Raw genomic sequence first — 17540 nt, 5'->3', positions numbered from 1 at the left:
CCCCTGCAGAACAGAGGCCTGCTTCAAATTGGATTTTCTCACTTCAATGCAAAATTTTCCATTTTTCCATTAGCAGTGTTTCTTTCTTTCTTCTTAATTTATACCGCAGATTTCTGCTTAGTGAGTCAAAATGTAATGAATCAAATAGTTAAGACTTTAACTTGACCCTGAAATTAATTTTCTTGAGCTCCCCAAATGAATAAAGTTATGGGGGAACTTTATTATTAAAGTTAGATGGGAGCGTGGAAAACCCGATCTCCAGTAAGTTGTCATAAGTTACATCACCAAAGAGCATGAAATAACTTCGTCCACGATGTTAAGTCTCACTTCACAGAGTGTGTTTGGGGTTTTGCTTGTTAAATTTTTTTTTTGCCATGAATAATATTGTAATAAAACTAATGACAAACCTAGATTAGCACTCAAGAGCACACACCTCCGCCTTAAATTCAATCAAGCTTTACCAAATGTCACACTCTTGATATATGCCAGATTTTTTTCATCAACATCTATAAATTAATCCTGTTGAAAAACGCAATGTTAAAGAAAGTGCTTAAAAATTCCTGGATCCGCACCAAAAGTTAATGGGCTATTTCCTGACCCATAATGCATCCTCCCATCCAGTTTCAAGCAACAATCAAACAAACGGCCGAACCGTACCTATCTGGTGGAGGTAAAAAGAACATATCCAGTCCACTGTGTTGAGAGAGCAATTATTTCTGTGTTGATGGCTGCAGAGCTCTGATAAAATTCATCATCGAACAAAGTAAATTTTCCAAAAATGAAGAAAACAAATTCCCTGATTTGCTTTTCACCTTATGCGTTTTGAACAAAAGGACAGAAAAGCAGAAACCAATAAACAATCTCGTGCTCTTTTGTCCGACCAGTTTTACCAGTCTGGCATTGGGATATTTGTTCTCTACAGCTGTGAACAGGCCATTTGATTCCTCTTTGAATGAGAATTAATTGTCGTAAATGTATATTCAGTTTCAGGTATTTCCACAAAAGGCTTAACCTCTGCCGCGGGAACGACAAGCTTTTACACGCGCTGCTGGTGACATCAGTCCAGTCTAACATGTAATTACTGTTTGGATGAAAACGGATTTATTTCCCCATGCTTGGACCAGCAGTGTCACACGGCGGGAACAATCATCTCTCTGTCGCTACCCTGCTAGCATGACATGTTGGGTTTTTTACGCTTGCTGAGTACTTCTGTTGTCCTTTCCTCTGTGTTGGATCCGTCACACTGTCCCAAACTGGCAGATGGATGTGGCTCTAAAAAGCCTTATCAGTGTCTGTACAGACGGGTGACAGAAAACAGGAAACAACAGAATAACTGAGTTGCAAAAATATTATAATTGCAGATTCTTCCATATCAGGAATGAGGGGTTACTTAATAGATTTGGGCGTCTGGACATAGGTTAGGGTTAAGGGGTTATAGGCGATGTACAGATGCTGAATTCACTTATGTTATTACCCTTCTACCATTTCAGAGTGTAAGGAGGAGTGTCTCTTCAACGCCGTGTGCCTCGTTGAGCAGCTGAACGCCCGATGCTCCTGCGAGCCCATCGAGTGCGACGGCACCTACAAGCCCATGTGCGGCATGGACGGCCACAGCTACACCAACGACTGCATGCGACGCAAGGCCGAGTGCCTGAGCAAGACCCTCATCCCCATCAGGCACCCAGGGCCCTGTGGTGAGTGGCGCTGGAGGATGGGAAAGGGGGGGGCTTTACAAACACTAACGTTGTTCTCTCTCAATCCCTCTTTGTCTTTCTCTGCTTATATTTAATGTATACTCGGTGTGTTTCTCCTTCTGTATCACCTCGGCTCACTGTGTTTACTGAGAAGTGTCTGAAATGGTTCATAAATGATCTCTGAGTTGGGGTGGGGGGTGTGGGGGGGGGGTAACTCAAACAGACAGGACGGGTGTGCCTTCCTCCACTCGTTCACCTACCATTCATCTCCTCACCCTCGTCACGCTCCATCCTCCCCATCTCAAAAACACACCCAAACTGAAACCCCACCTTCATATTTCATCCAGCCGCTGTCTGTCTCCTTCTCCTCCTCTACTCTTCCACTTCGGTGGCTTCTATCTTCTTTTTTCCCCCTCCTCTGTCTTTGTCTCTATGTTATGTGTGTTGCCTTTCTTGTATAAAAAAAAAGCTATTCTTTCTTGTTTCAGTGCGTCAGTCAGTCTGTCTGTCTATCTTTGTCCGTGTGGCCGTCTTCCCGGCTGTGTGGCTGCAGGTGAAAAGTGGGGTCACCCCGTGGGCGACCTCATCAGGCGGACTCTGAGGGGTGAAGCCCTTCCCCTCTCACCGTGTGGACCTAACAGGAGGGGTCTTGTACCGCTGCCCTTTTTCCTCTCACTCCTTGTGTGTGTCTCTGTGTCATTAATGTCTTTCCCCTCTGTTTACGCTCCTGCAAAGATGTAAACTGGAGGTTGGAGAAGTCTTCCTCTCTCCCTGCTCCCTGTGTTTTATTCCCTGTCTAACGGAGAAAAAAAGAATTCACCTGTTTCCCACTGCCGAAGCACTCCTCTCTCTCTCTGCATGCAGTCTTGCACGCCAGCTCCCAACCTCGCCTCCCAAAACGGTCCCTCTCTCCATCAATAGGACTGTCTCATAAAAGCTTGTATCTGCTTGATGAATGCACGCAGCTCTTTTTTTGACCATTTGTGACCATGGAAGCTGCACTAGAGTTGAAGTTTAACTGTGTTTTGTTAAGTCCTTCTGAATGCCGTACATTCTATCATTCTAGGATTTCTTTGAACACCTGAAAACAACTCAAACACAAAGGTTTGGCCTTAGCTGACTCAGAAGGTGGACTACTTGCTATTAACCCTGCGTATGCGTACGCAAGATGGCTGCTTCGAGTATCCTGTGTCCGTTTGGTGCGTAGGTTCTGCATATCCTCAGAAAGTAACGTGACGCGTGCTCAAGATGCAGTACCCTCATAAAGGTCTGGGGCAGTAGTGAGTCCTTGACAGGGTCAGTGGGCATGTCAACAAGGGCATCAGCAACAGTTTTGAAGACCAGCTGTGTGAGCAGGTCCGGAATTACCCACATTTATATGATGTGTCATTGCAGATCAATACGATTTTCTAAGTGAATGTAGAAACCTTCAAAAGTAAATGGAAACACGTCAGAGACTGTTACATCGGTGCATTCTGGAAAATGGTGGAAAGCCGAAGTGTGGGCGGTGCCGTTGGTGTGTTTTGTCTGCCAGTCATCACACCAGGTTGTGTACTAGCTACAACATACAATGAGAAGTTGATTAAACATTGAATGCATAGTAGTCTTTTCCTTGAATGAATTTAGTGGCGGATGGAGGACTTTTCTCAGGGGCCATAAAGGGGCCACAGTTTTCACAGAGGGACCAATTATATGTCCAGCATCCATGCACAATTCCTGGTTCAGTAAGGTGCACATTCAAGTCATTCCTTGTTTACCGTTGTATAGTGTTAAGCAAAACCACACATCATTGAATATATTTTGAAAGGTTAGAAAATAAATATTCTTAACAAATTGTCATATTTATTATTAAGTATTGTCAGTGAATTCAGTAAGTGCATTTGAAAAGAGACTAAAGACAGGACAGAGGAACTTCAGGGGCCAATCAGGTTTCAGCTGGGGCCATGTGCCCCCTGGCCCCTGGATCCGCCCCTGCTGGAGTTCCTTATTCAGCCGTTGGGTTCAGATCAGTCGTATCATGTGCATCAAAGTGTAACTGCAGGATCCTAAGCCCCTAAAATTGATGTAAACAAATCAGAAGGATCATTTCATTTAATGGCTTTGTATAAACTCTGGCCAGTGGGGAGCATGTTTACTACATACAGTGGAAAATTGGGCAAGTAGCTCCTGGTGTTTATGTTTATTAGCTCCAGCTGATATCATCTGCAGCCGGCGACGTTTGCTGGTTTAACCAGTAAAATGCAGCAGTCAGCACTCTCTCCACCTGAGGAAGTGTGGGGCTGTACTGCAGAATGTAGTTTACATTCAGAACCACTGTTCAGTGTCAAAGAAAGGAGGGAGTCTATTATGTGACTAGGCAGAAAGGACGGGGCCCGACGTCAGGGGTTTGTGTCCCTCGGCAGAGCAACGATTAATCTTCACTTCTTTTTATCCTTATCTACAATCAATCCCGTACCTTAATCACTTGTTTCAGTTTCCTAAACTACTTGCCACAACCATAATTGTTCCATACGTTTGACCACACCGTAGCCATGCATTGATTTAGAAAAATGTATGTCCCTGATCATTATTCACCCCGTCAACATTTTGTCTGTGGTAAGAAGTTAGAAGCCTGTTGCCCTGGTGCATTGTAAATTTCTTGTTTCCAATAAAAGCAGAATGAAGAGGGATGTGATTCAGCAGCAAATTATATTAACCCACAACCAAAGCCCGGGCAGCACAGACTTCCATAAATATATATACATGTGAAAACAGTTGGCAGATTTTCAAATTATATCACAAAATGTCCATATTGCACTCGGCACTTTGTTTCCAAATTGTTTCCCAGTGTAAACGGATCGACAGAAACACCCAGACAATCATAGTGTCTCAGTTATAACAAGTGATGAAGGTTTTTAATATGTAGGCACACAAATGAAAATTGAATTTTTTTCCAGTCAAAAATACAATTTTATGGTTGTTGTTTTAGTCCATTTTAAACGCGGCTTTGACTTATAACAGAAACCTTTTCCTCTGAGTTTATGCTTCTCGTCCACAGGCAAACAGCGTTTTCAGTTCCTAAAACTCAGATGTTTACAAACACCTTCCAAAGTGTAGATTTTTAAAAACTGCAGTTTCTGTGCATCCGTGTGCACATGTAAAACAGAGAGTTTGGGAAACGACGTCACAGATTACTTTGCACATGCCCATTGTTGCTCTGTGTAATAAACATGCGCCAGAAACAAAAAACATGTTATATGCCGTTTTTTCTTTGGCACAGAAAAGTCTAATTACAAACAAAATTAACAAACAAATCCCATTTTAGCTTCTGATTCACCATAGCGCCTTAGGCTGTGTGACTGAAAGGATCGGCCATGAATGGATGAAACAGATTAAATGGTCCAAATTTACTAAAGACATGATGGGCTACTCTGTTTTAAAGTTATGACAGTCGAAGGAGCAGATGCTCACTGAGCACGCTCACAATTTTCCTCTCTGGTATTTGACAGATAGTTGATGTAGACTTGATCGCCACCTAATGGCCCGGCATGTTTGTTTGAGCGTTTTTTGTTCTGGTCTGGGGATATTTTGTAAAACAAGGAAAATATCTGTTTTTAAAAAATCCCTAGTAGTGTAGACAAGGTCAAATTTGTCTCCCTTTTAGGTCTATTAGTGACAATGTTTATTTCTGTTATTTACGTGTATATTTTAAGACATTACATATACAGATCATTTTTGGTGGTCTTTTTTTATTTTACTCGTCTTAAATTGATCTCCCTAGGCCTTTTTGTTATTTCCCATGAAACCTCTGATAAACCAGCATCCATGCTAGAGCCTGAGTAAACTGCTCGTGCTGCTTCATGTCATAGTTCCTCAGTCAGCAAATCCACAAAGCGGACACGCTGCGTAATTTTGGCCAGAGTTTCTGTCCACATTTTTGATCATTGTTGTGACACTGGCGAGAGCGATCTGTCCGTCCTGCCGACACGGGGACGGAGCTGAACACCGAGTGTGTGTCCAGTTGTCAGCATCAGGAGGCCCAGGCACTCATTTGCAGTATTCAGCCGTCAGAGTTGCGCATAATTCTCGTTATGGAAATGACAGTGTGAGCGTTTATGTGTTTTGCTCCGTTTCATTATTTCTGGCAAATAGTGTCTGAATCCTACGCCCCCACCCCTCGTCTTCTTCTTCCTCTTCCTCTTCCCCCTCTCTCCTCATCCTTCCTCTCTTCCCTTGCGCATCGCAGCCAGCCGTCAGCGACTGGTAGCATGTTTCTTTAATGTGCATTTCTTTATTGACATTTGCATATTGTTCAAAACAGGGAGCCACAAACAACACCCCCCGATTCAGTTTTAATTAAACATCAAAAGAGGCAGGCGTAGGTGCCCACTGAGACTTCTGGTTTAGTCAGACAGATGATGTGCCCTGCAAAGTGTGTGTGTGTGTGTGTGTGTGTGTGTGTGTGTGTGTGTGTGTGTGTGTGTGTGTGTGTGTGTGTGTGTGTGTGTGTGTGTGTGTGTGTGTGTGTGTGTGTGTGTGTGCGTGCGTGCGTCTGTGCGTGCGTCTGTGCGTGCGTGAGTCTGTGCGTGAACATGTTAGAACTTTCTTTGTCCCTTATGTTCTTTTGAAGTTTCTTTTCACTCCATTGTGTTCGTAGGTCTGAGTTAAATTGAGCTATAGGTGCCTCCCTGTAATAACACTGCAACTTACGATACTTCAGAGATAACAGACACCCAGGGATGCATGCAGCGTGTGCGTGTGTGTGTGTGTGCGCACACAAACACTGTACATAGCGAGACACACTCTTCCATTGTGCTTGTGGTCTCGCATTGTCAAACGGCAACAGCACAAGGAGAATTGTGTCATCATTGTACACACACACACACACACACACACACACACACACACACACACACACACACACACACACACACACACACACACACACACACACACACACACACACACACACACACACACACACACCAGAGACAGAAAAAGTTTTATATGTCTGAAAAGTAAGGGTTTGATTTATGAAATTATCATTACTCGATAAATAATGATCTCTTTTCTGGTTTCATTGGCTGAGTGGTGCAGGGGGCAGGGTGATCGATCGTCCTGCCAGCTGTCAAACGGATAAAATTCCCGCATTCTGACACTGTCATAAATCTCTTTTCATGTCATTCCCCCAATTCCTCCCGCCCCCCCGTCTGTAATCACCCTCACACACAAAAACGTCGTGCAGAGAACTCACCTCTGTGGTCTTCTGTCTAGTCCCTCTCACAGAAAACAATCTGATTGATATCTAAAGCTCTTTTAACTCATTAAATTGATTAAGGCACAACCAGGCGGAGTCACAGATCTTTAAGATGTCCGAGAACAAGTGAGCCAGTGAAGGATTTCCTGGAAGTGAATCAGAGCGGGCTGCTGGGAAGGAAGAGGGTGAATAGGTCTGACCAGTTCGATTATGAGCCTGAATATAAGAGTTGTGTGACAATGGGATGAGTCGTTTGTCGTCAACACACAAGCAGATGAAATGACACAGCTCCTCAGCTGTTACAAAATATGATCTTTGTTGTTGTTCCTTTTCTTACTCTATAGTTCCATCACGTTTGCCGTCACGATGATTGATTGTGCTGTAATTTTCATCACCTACTTCACAATAGAGCCATGTTGCGACGCCATGACACACACACACACACACACACACACACACAGACACACACACCAATCCAACTACAGGAATTGATTAAATCATCACTTCAACCTCACACTTGAGCAAAGACTGCCCTCGACCAGTGTCTGACTAAAACGTGAGTGAATATCTGCTTTGGTAAACTTGTAATTGGTTGTAAATGCTTTGCGAGAGGTTTTGATTAAATGTCTCATAGCTGTGGAAGACATGAAGGATATTTTTAGCCTGAAGCAGGGAAATCTTGTTTTTCCTCACCCTCCCATGTGCCTGTGACTGTCAGCACAGCAGGTCACCAGCACAAACTACACAACGACGCGTGAGTGCACAACAGAGCTATTGTATTAGAAATGTGTTAAGTGTTCTGCTGCAGTATATTTAAAGGACCAAGCACTGTGGGGTGGCACTGGCACTCTAATGATTTCAAAGGCTGTTATTCTTTCTATGAAAACTGGCACTAAAAAAAACTCTGGAACAAATTTCAGAGTTAGTACAAAAGGTCACTTGGCTTCAACCCCATAAAAAGTTGGATGATATGTAAGACGACTTAATTTATCTTCATCATATGCAACAGGAAGTCTATTTATCAACAGGATTTTCATTCTGTTAAAATATGATGAATGTGTCATCACCTTTGTGTAATGTACTCTGCACAATGGGTTTTTTTTGGCTTGGCCCCGGGATTCTCTGCCTGCAGCTTTATAAATATACTGTATATTTGAAGCTGCTGGTTGAGTATTCATGTGTCGCAAAGTCACTGTTCAGTCACTGTTTAGAGTTGTTCCTACCGTGTGTCTGTGTGTGTGTCTGTGTGTGTCTGTGTGTGTGTGTGTATAATAGACAGCAGTGTTCCCAGTGAGCTGAAGCAGCAAAAAGCTCTACAGTGAAGAAAGAGACCAGATGTGCAATGGACTAAAACCCATCTGATGGTAAAAGTTAATACAAAAGATCGAAAACCACATAATAGGGTTTATCATTTTAAATAAAACAAAAACTTCAGAGACACTTTCAACAAGGGGCAACTTCAAAATAACTTCACGATGAGACACTGTTTGCCTGATGAAGGTCTGGTACCGAAACGTTGCAGCATAATAAATCACTGATTGCAAGTTGGACAGTGTGCGGGAGCTCTTTTTGTAGTTTTTGATCTACTAGTCCCTCTCCTGTTTCCCTAAATGGAAGTGTGAAACATTCTTTGGACAATAAGACATTTTAAAAGTTCTATTCATTTAAAATCAGATAGATGGACTGTTTGTAAAATGCATTATATTTATTCTGAAAAAGTATATTTAAAAAAAATCTCTTCTTTATTAAACCTTGGCCCAGTTGGTATCACAAACAGGAGTCACACTATTGTGCTGCATAATCACTTCCACTGAATCAATGGAGGTGACAGTGTGAGTGTGAAGTGGCTCAACAAAAAACTCCCCGTCTGCTATTAGAATAAGAAGAAGAGGAGTTTCTCAATCAGTAGTTTGGCCGTTCATGAAACAGTGAGACGAGCCGCAGCGTGACTTGAGAGCACAGAGGAGGATCATTCTGTAAAATCACTAAAGAAGACACACTCTGAGAGAAATGCATTGGCAGACAAACTAGAAGTGAACAAATGGAAAAGCTAGTTTTGCAGACACGAATTCTTTATTCACAGCTCTTTTGTCATTCCTGTGTGTATACAACTGAGCGCGTGTGTGTGTGTGTGAGTGTGAGTGTGTGTGTGTGCGCTCAGAGAAACCTGTGCCAGTTGTTGCTTGAAATGTGTTGCCTGTCGCCTTCGGAGGTTAACACAGAATCACTCAGCGGTGCACGCATTGTCATTGACAAAGAGCTCTGCAAAGCAGGAAGGGAAAATCAGTCACCTTAGGTGTCAAGACTCAGTGCAGAATATTTTATCATTTGCATGTTTATTTGATGAGTGTCTTCGCCTGCGCGCTGACACGCAGCGGCGGTGATTGGACTCACAAACAGTTGTGGAGTCTGAGTATGTAAGTCGGATCCTGAGATCATCAGTGCTGCTTTTCCTAATCAAGTTAATTAGAGGAATTGCCGTGGGAGCCGGATTGACAGCAGCCAGGGACCGCCGGTCCACTTACTGTTGCCCACAGGCTGTCGTCGTGCAGGAATTGCATGAGAAATGTGGGTCAACAGGGTGTCAGAAGTGACTCAAGGCATTGTGGGTGTTACGTGCCGTCGGGCTTTGAGCTACCACGCTGGTTGTTTTTTTTGTTTCTTTTTCAATTTATACATTTTTCATTTCATCTTCTGTTTCCTCTGAGCCCTCCCTCATGCTGTAGCTCCTGACTGGTGAAATACTGAATAATAAATTTTCAGCTCGGTAGTTGCGTTTTCACTTGTTCCCTTTTGTGTTTATCGCTCACTGTGGTGCACACAACCTGATGTTAGGAACACTTGTTTGGATTAGACAAACAATGTCTCACCTCTGATAGATACGTGTCACGATCGGCTTTCTTCTTTCCCAAATGCTTTTTCTGTGCTCGTCTTCATTGTGAAGAGCGGCACGTTCGTCGGGGTAAATGCACAAAGAGGCTTCGACTTACCTCCAACCTGTGATAAGTATTCAGCAGTAGACAGACACAGCCCGCGGGTATGCCTTTTGCTGTATGCTAATATACTCTTTTCTCTGCACCGCCTTTTCCCTCGACTAATATGATACATAAATGTTTTTAATGCGGGGGAAGGCGAAGGGAGTCGGATCAAAGCCCTGCAGGTGAAGAAACACAGAAGGCGGAGCTTGCTGCAGATTGGCTGTGCCCCATTGGAGTCCTTGGTTGTAATGGATTGCAGTTGCAGGTGATCCCCGCTGCCAGTTGGCCACTGCAAGCATCACCTGGATTACACTGATTCACTGCCCTGCATAATACAGGCAGCGATTTGGAATTGCACATGGACCCGAGGGGGAAAAGTCCAATTAGCATATGTATGAGCTAAGCGGAGATGGGAGGACGCTCCAGCCAAAATAATCTCCCAGCATTTTACCAACATGTTACGGAGGGTTAACCGTGTGCGCCTGCTTAGCGAGTCCTCCCGGAGCTCGCTCTGCCGTCACGCCCACCTAACAGGGGGTTGTTACGCTTTAGAAGTTACACCGTGGCATTGTCGCCACTTTATTCACTTTGTCAGATAACACCACTGAGCGGGCAGGAGTGATACTTGAGGCAGACAGGAAAGCACACATCAGAACGTCAGCGGGATGTGTCCTCTCAGTATTCGAGGTGGCCCGGGCCCGGACCTCCGCTGGGGCCGAGTCGACACAGCGCGGCCTCGCCTGAAGTAATCCCCTCTGGGTCGTGCCCTGAAAATACCACACTAATTAAAATAGAAAAGTTGCACAGCGGCCGAGAGGATACCAACTTGGTGTGACACAGAGAATGTAAAGTTCTCTCAGCCGGCGAGTTAGTACAGAAACCGAGCTGAGTACACACCGGCAGAGCAGAATTATTAGATGGAATTATTCGTTCCTATTTTAAGTCTTTATCTACTGCTGTTTCTTATTACTTTTAGTAGACCACTCACTGCACCTGCACGGCCACCAAACCAATTCCTCAACCTTATGAGACATAACTGATGTTCCCATTCAACAAGCTAATATTGAATGCGTAAACAGCTTTAAACCCTTGCAGCAACTTTGGTTTACTCTGGACCTGCTTGACAGAAACACTGATACATGCAGGACACAATGGATGTTCGTGCTTTGGAGCAGACCAGGGAGAGAGAGAGAGAGCTGGAACAGGCTCGTGAACGCCTTCCCACAAGCCTTAGTTGTGACAGGCTGCCATTTCAAAGCCTCTGCCAGCATCTAAGAGAAAGTAAAAAGACAGCTTTTGGTTTTTAACTGTGTCATAAGATTTTTTCACTTGGAGAATTTTGTCTCCTTCTTTTTCGCCCGTACACCCTCTCCAGTTAATAAATCAGGCGGAAATTTTTGCCCCCCAGAGGAAGGATGATAAAAAAATTAGTTTTGGAGGGGAATTCTTTCATCTTTTTTATGTGTGTGAAACAAAGAGCATGGGAGACAAAGGCGTTATCGGAGACTGCAGCTGTGTTTTTAGGAGCCTGTCCTTGGGAAGTGGGCTGGTGAACTTTTATGGAGGCCAAGGTTGTACAGTTAAGCTCAGATCACAAGCTTACAAGTGTTAGACACACACACACACACACACAGGCACACACACAAACGAGGTGTTGAAAAGAGATCTGGAGGAATCAATTGTTTTTGAAGCCATACCAAATTAAGCAGCACCGAACAGCTTACATATTTATGCGGCACCTCCAAGCTCCTCTGATGCACAGCAGCTTGGCATCGCAACACAGAAATCAATAGCTGCGTTCCACCTTCTAATCTGAGACATTCACTTTTCCAAACGGGAGAGTCTGTGTCCTTGCTCGAGATCCGGACAAATCCGTTACGTACTGTACAGCCATAACTTAGTCGGAAACACCAGGACAGTAGTGGACAACCTATACAATCACCTCATTTAGCTGTTTCAACATCTATATTGGTCAGTGTTTGTCTGAACGTGTTCAGGTGACATTGATCCATAAGTTACATCCACCCTGCATCACTTAAACTAGAGTGAAACAAGCTAATTTCCTCCGTCTGTGTTATCAGCTGATAATTAACCCACAGCATTAGTGCTTTGAGTTGAGTCACCACCAAACGCTTCTGAGCTAATAAATGAATCATGGGGGCTCCAAGCATGGCAACTTGGCCCCCTGTGATGCCATCTAATTCCATAATGGTCATGATAATGATGGAGCCATGGGTGGTGTCATTACAAGGGCCAGTTTCCATGACAGCACCCACCCCTCAAGAGGTGTAGCGTCGACTAGAGAGGAGGAAGAAGTTTTGTTTGACTTTGGGTGTAAAATGCACCTCTCTCAATTTTCCCCAGCGCTTCTCATCAGTAATATTATTTGATGCCTCCGTCGGCTTTTTCCACTAATCTGCAGACACACACGCATTTAGCTGAGTGATCCGTGCCTCATGCGCGAAGTCTTCCAAGTGTAAAATCATCACAGAGCCAGGCCATCGCCTCTCACTCACTCTTGATACCAGAGTGCACGCCATCGTCTCTTAAGGCCTCAATTTTCTCATTCTCAAGTCAAGTCCTCCGAACTGACACACTCACAGTTGCAGCCTGTCTTCGTCTACACAATGCCACGAAATTTTTTCATAGACACATAAAGCTATAACAAATTGATTGTGTCGGGGCGGAAAGCTGCGATCAAAGGTTTGTTCGCACGTGTTTTTTTTTTCTGGTTTCCTCTCGCTCCTGATCAAGTCAGGTTATATCAGCCCTGCCGCTGCCGAGGATCATAGGTGCAAAATCAAGTCTTGGTTTTAATGAAGTCATGCTGGCGCCAGTGGTGAGAGGGAGAGACTGAAGCAGACACCTCTCTGTGATGTTCAAATTTCATATCTGCCTCTGCGCAGGAGCTTGCCATTTTGTGAATTATTAAGCAGAGGGCTCTTTCTTCTCTTCTCTTCGCCTGTTTCTCTTTTAATTTTGTCTCTGTCTCACACACTCTCCCCCTCATGCTCTTCCTTCTCTTGCTCCTTCATGTCAGTTCAACCAGCTTTGGCAGAAGCAGTGGCTCTCACTGAGATGCAAATGGAAGCCTTTGAAGGGGCACATTGGGAACGTCAATTAATCCAGCCATTTACTAGCCTGAAAAAAAGAGAAAGGCTCTGCGACCATTGTTTGTAGGCTGTTTCATTTATATTATGCCACAGGACCATGTTTTTAACCGCTGTCCTCATGCCACTGACTCCTCAAACAGTCAGGATATGTCAAGGGAGGAAATGATATAGGAAGCAGAGGAGTCACAGGAATAGGGCTGTATTGCATTTTCCATAATTTCTCCCCTTCCCCCAAACCCGTTCTAACCCTCAGCTCACCATGTAGCTATACTATTAACTTACCTCCCTGTCACCTTTGCCCTTTCCAGCCCCAGACCTTTCTCCAACCTCTACTTGATATGCCTCCAAGTTCTTAGCTAAACCTCTAACTTTTCTCTCTATCTCTTGGGTGATGGGCCTCCAGATCTCAATATACCAAGCCCATGCTTGGATAAGCAGTGCGAACATGGGGCGGAGTGCGTGGTGAAGAACAACGAGCCGGTGTGTGAGTGCCCCGAGGCCTGCGCGCACATTTCCGACCCAGTGTGCGGATCCAACGGCCACAGCTACGGAAGCCACTGCGAGATGCGAGCGATGGGTTGTGCCCTTCAGAAGTTCATCCAGATCCAGCACAAAGGACCCTGCGGTGAGTATCGGCACTACTAAACACCTTACAGCTACAGAAATATAGTACGATGACCTATTCCTGCAGTCACATACAGACATATCTGGTAAAGATTCTCAGTCAAGCATCTTCAGAAGTTGTACAAGAGTACATGGGCAACTGGGCGTGTTAGTGTTTCACACACAAACACTAGCAAGCCCACTTGCCCATTTACTTCTGAAGATGGTTTCAAACATGCACTGAACTCTAGATAATCTCCTGACATTCTCCACAGGGGCTGTATGTCAGAGCACACATGTCTGAGTGAGCCCATGTGAGCACACAGCAGGAGATTCACAAGATGCACAGTGAGCAAGTCCATTAACGTTTCTAACAGGCAATGGGTGCAAAACTCAGTAAGAAACAAAAAGAAAACAAAAATATCAGGATAAGGTGCCACACACGTAGAAGACACCAACAAAGATTAGAAAGACAACGAGATTCGAGAGCTTACCTCTGCCGCTGCACCATCCCTCACCTTAACACTTCAGAGATTCCTGTGTTGTTTTGAACGTTTCTGAATTCATGTGTGATTGTCCGGACATTCTGCAGAGTTTCTGTCTGAAAACAGCTTTACAGTGCAGTCACGTAATGAATATGAAACCTGAGTCATATCTCGCAGGTAGGAAAAGATCTCAACCTGTGGAATATAATTCCGCTCAATTTAATTAGTAGTGCTACATTACCCATAAGAATTATAATACACAGATTGGAACATCTAATATATGTGGAGTTATTCATGCGCGAACCCCTGGGGCTTCCCAACAAAGTATAAACAATAGATAATACTTCTTCAGGTCTGAATTTACTTATCCCTCGGCCATTACTCTTCATCTCTCCTCTGCTGCTCTTCTTCAGCCCTTCTACACCAGGGTTTGCTTGTTTTGACCTTTTAGTAAAGATGCACTTTTCTATCAGAGATGATGGAGCACAGAGCATTTTTGTCTCTAATTGGCTACATGAGTCACTTGGCTTTGTCTCGCAGTGTCGGAGTATCATCTAGTCATTATTACACCAGTGACAGCGGGGGCCTCAAGTGGAAAAAATATCCTCAGACTTGCTGTGCGAGCACATAGCCATTCTGAATGATTTTTAAAGCTTGGTGAACCCGCTCTGAATACTCTGAATGGTTTAATACATCTTGCAAGGCCAGGTTTCCTATGAACTGTAATTGTTGAGTGAGTATACTTTCCTCGTCTGCAATCAAGCCATTCGCTTTTCACACCCACTGGGCAGAAGTGCAGGCGTTATCAACCCCTTGGCCCGACTCTGACAGCTACCGCAGTCAGTCAGTTTTACAAAAGATTTTTATCTGCATATTCAAGCCCACGACAATGAGAATGAAATAGAGTTGGCCTCTGAGGTGCTGTATTTGTGGATGAGGTGAGCAGTTAACGGTTTATCAATACAACTGAATTTGTCTGAGTTTGCTGGTATTAAGCCTGCAAACAGTTTGAGGCTCGTGTTTATTTTAGATTGTTTCCTAAAAACAAACAGCAGTTTGATTTTCTTTTTGAAAGAGGTAGATGACAAGTGTGGTTGTTGGAGAGGTCCTTGATGGACTCTTTTTCCTCTCTGCCTGCCCACGTATGACATCCAGCACAGGAGAATATATGCCAACGAAATGGAGCACGAGCGTGTTTCGTCGGTGGGCAGGCGGACGGATTCAATTTGGTGCGCCGCGCTGCAGGTGGATGGCAGGTCTGTCGGCCCCGGGTCCTTCTGAAGTAATGAATAGTCTTTATTTTAAAAAGCGGGAGGCAAAGAGCGCTGGCGGAGTGTGGGGCCCTGTCTATATTCCAGCGCTATGGATGCTTCTTGGCTCCCAGAGGAACAGGCCTGCATCAGTGCAACGGTGCCATAAAAATGCTGAGGCATCGGCTTGCCGGGCTGGAGCCAGCCGAGGAATGATGGCTATGATGATGTGGGTTATTTCTGGGCTGTTTGCACAGCTTCAGTGGACCTTATTCAGCACCATAACAACTGACTGACTCAAGCTATTATCTCACTTAATTATCACAGGCTCTTCCCATCACTAACCCACTGTACATGTTTATAGAGCAGAAAAGGAGAGAGAGGAGGATAATGTATTCTACTTTCAGATGGCCTTCTAAGCATTGGAATTAAAAGTTGGCAGGAGCAATGGAAGAAAGTGGTGAATAAAGATAGAATTTCCTGTGACGCCCAAATACTATACTCAGTATACTAATACTACTAAATATTAACACTAACTGTTAATTGGCATTAATTCATGTCCAGATTTATTGCTTTAGTTTTCTCTCTGCCACATTAAATCAGTCTTTATATGTTTTCATATTTTTATAGCCATAGAAAAATATGAATATTGTTTACTGGCTCTGTTTTGTTATTTCCCACCAAATGCACTATAATAAATATTTATGGCTCGATGACTCAAAACTATGATCTTAGGAGACGCAGGTGAGGGCAGCAGAAGGTGGGATATAATGTCACGTGTGTTAAACCGTGTGTGTTTGTGTGTGTTTAGCTACAGTCTCTCATGGGCGCTGCTATGATTTAATTTCCTTCCCTCTGAGCTGGAAAAATAGTGGTTATCTAAATGACTCAGATGCAACCCAGTAGCGATATGAGTGACATTTCTTATTATTCCGAGATTTTTCCTTCACTCGCGTCTGAGTGGCAGGCGACCTTGTAAGGTGGGCTGCTGGAGGGGCGCTCGGTTAATAGACCCCCCAGCTGGATATCAGTTGCCTCGGATAAAAGGGCCATTTGTACAGCCTTAGCCAAACAGTTGAGAGCAGTGGTGCCGGAATCATTTTGGGAAAAAAAGGGGAAATAACAAATTCCCCCCACAGGTGTTGGATATGATATACACAGTTGACTAGGAAATATAGGTCACACCAGCAGCGTGAGAGTGGTCGGAGACGGACAGTAAAAAAAGAGGGCAGAGGAAAAAAGGGTGGGGAAAGTAATAAATGGAGGGAGGCGAGTAGATGGAGGTAAATAAGATGAGGAGGAGCAGAGGAAGGGTGGGGGGGGGGGGGCAGAGTTAATAGTTTGTTGGCCAGGCAGGCATCGACAGGGGAGTTGTTATCATCCAGGCATGTTCACAAGCCTTCAAAACACAAACCAGCCTACTTCTTTCTGCTTAATCCTGAGGTAATATTCCGCCCAGACCCCCTCGGCCACAATTCAGAGTTTTCCCACTGAGGATATCAACAAAACGCTGTAAAGCTGGAGGCCCTTTGGTTTTTTTCTTACTCCTCAATGACTCAATCCTTCATACTTTCAAGGCCACTTTTCATAGCACCCTGCCCCTGTTCCTCACGCTCGCTTCCAAAACCATAAACAGTACCATCAAACACAACAACGGGAGCTGTCACAGGGCATCGCAAGTTAGCAGTGTTTGTTTCTGGGGGACCTTGGCTAAATTTAGCAGGTCCTCAGCTAAAGAAATAAGTTTGGTTTGATAGTTAGAGGAGTGACACAAGAGGAAATTTGGAAAGATGAGACTATAGTAGTATAAAATAACTACCATCTTTGTGTTATACTGTCATACATTACCCAATTACATGATGCAGTGACCTATTGTGTAATTACTTCTCATATACAATAAGTGACACATCATTTACTCAGTTGTGGCCATTTTTGAAATATTTGTGTTTTAAACACGTAAATTAGACCCTTACTCTAAATCTAACTAAATAAACCCAAAGTAAGAGTTTGTATTAAAAACTCTCATTTCCAAGCTTCATGTAATTCATTTCTTTCTAATTTCTTATCATAAAAAATACATTTTATTCTTTACAGTCATTGCACCTCTGTAAGCGCCAACACTTGCATCTCATGAACACTTGCATCTCATGAACACTTGCATCTCATGTACGTGATGTGTAG

The 17540-nt window shown here is 44.0% G+C and overlaps 1 protein-coding gene across 11 annotated transcripts in view; it reads left to right on the top strand.

The window, feature by feature from the left end:
* The window catches only part of agrn (agrin), a 248933-nt gene that overhangs the window by 161088 nt on the left and 70305 nt on the right, over positions 1-17540 (top strand). For all 11 annotated transcript variants that reach the window (XM_034591670.1, XM_034591667.1, XM_034591668.1 and 8 more), the window contains 2 exons: positions 1491-1694; positions 13425-13646. In XM_034591670.1, coding sequence (XP_034447561.1) covers positions 1491-1694; positions 13425-13646 — 426 coding nt within the window. The remainder of the gene's footprint in view (positions 1-1490; positions 1695-13424; positions 13647-17540) is intronic.

Source organism: Hippoglossus hippoglossus, chromosome 7 (assembly GCF_009819705.1).
Source record: "Hippoglossus hippoglossus isolate fHipHip1 chromosome 7, fHipHip1.pri, whole genome shotgun sequence".
Lineage (NCBI taxonomy): Eukaryota > Metazoa > Chordata > Actinopteri > Pleuronectiformes > Pleuronectidae > Hippoglossus > Hippoglossus hippoglossus.
This window is presented reverse-complemented; position numbering and strand designations above follow the sequence as displayed.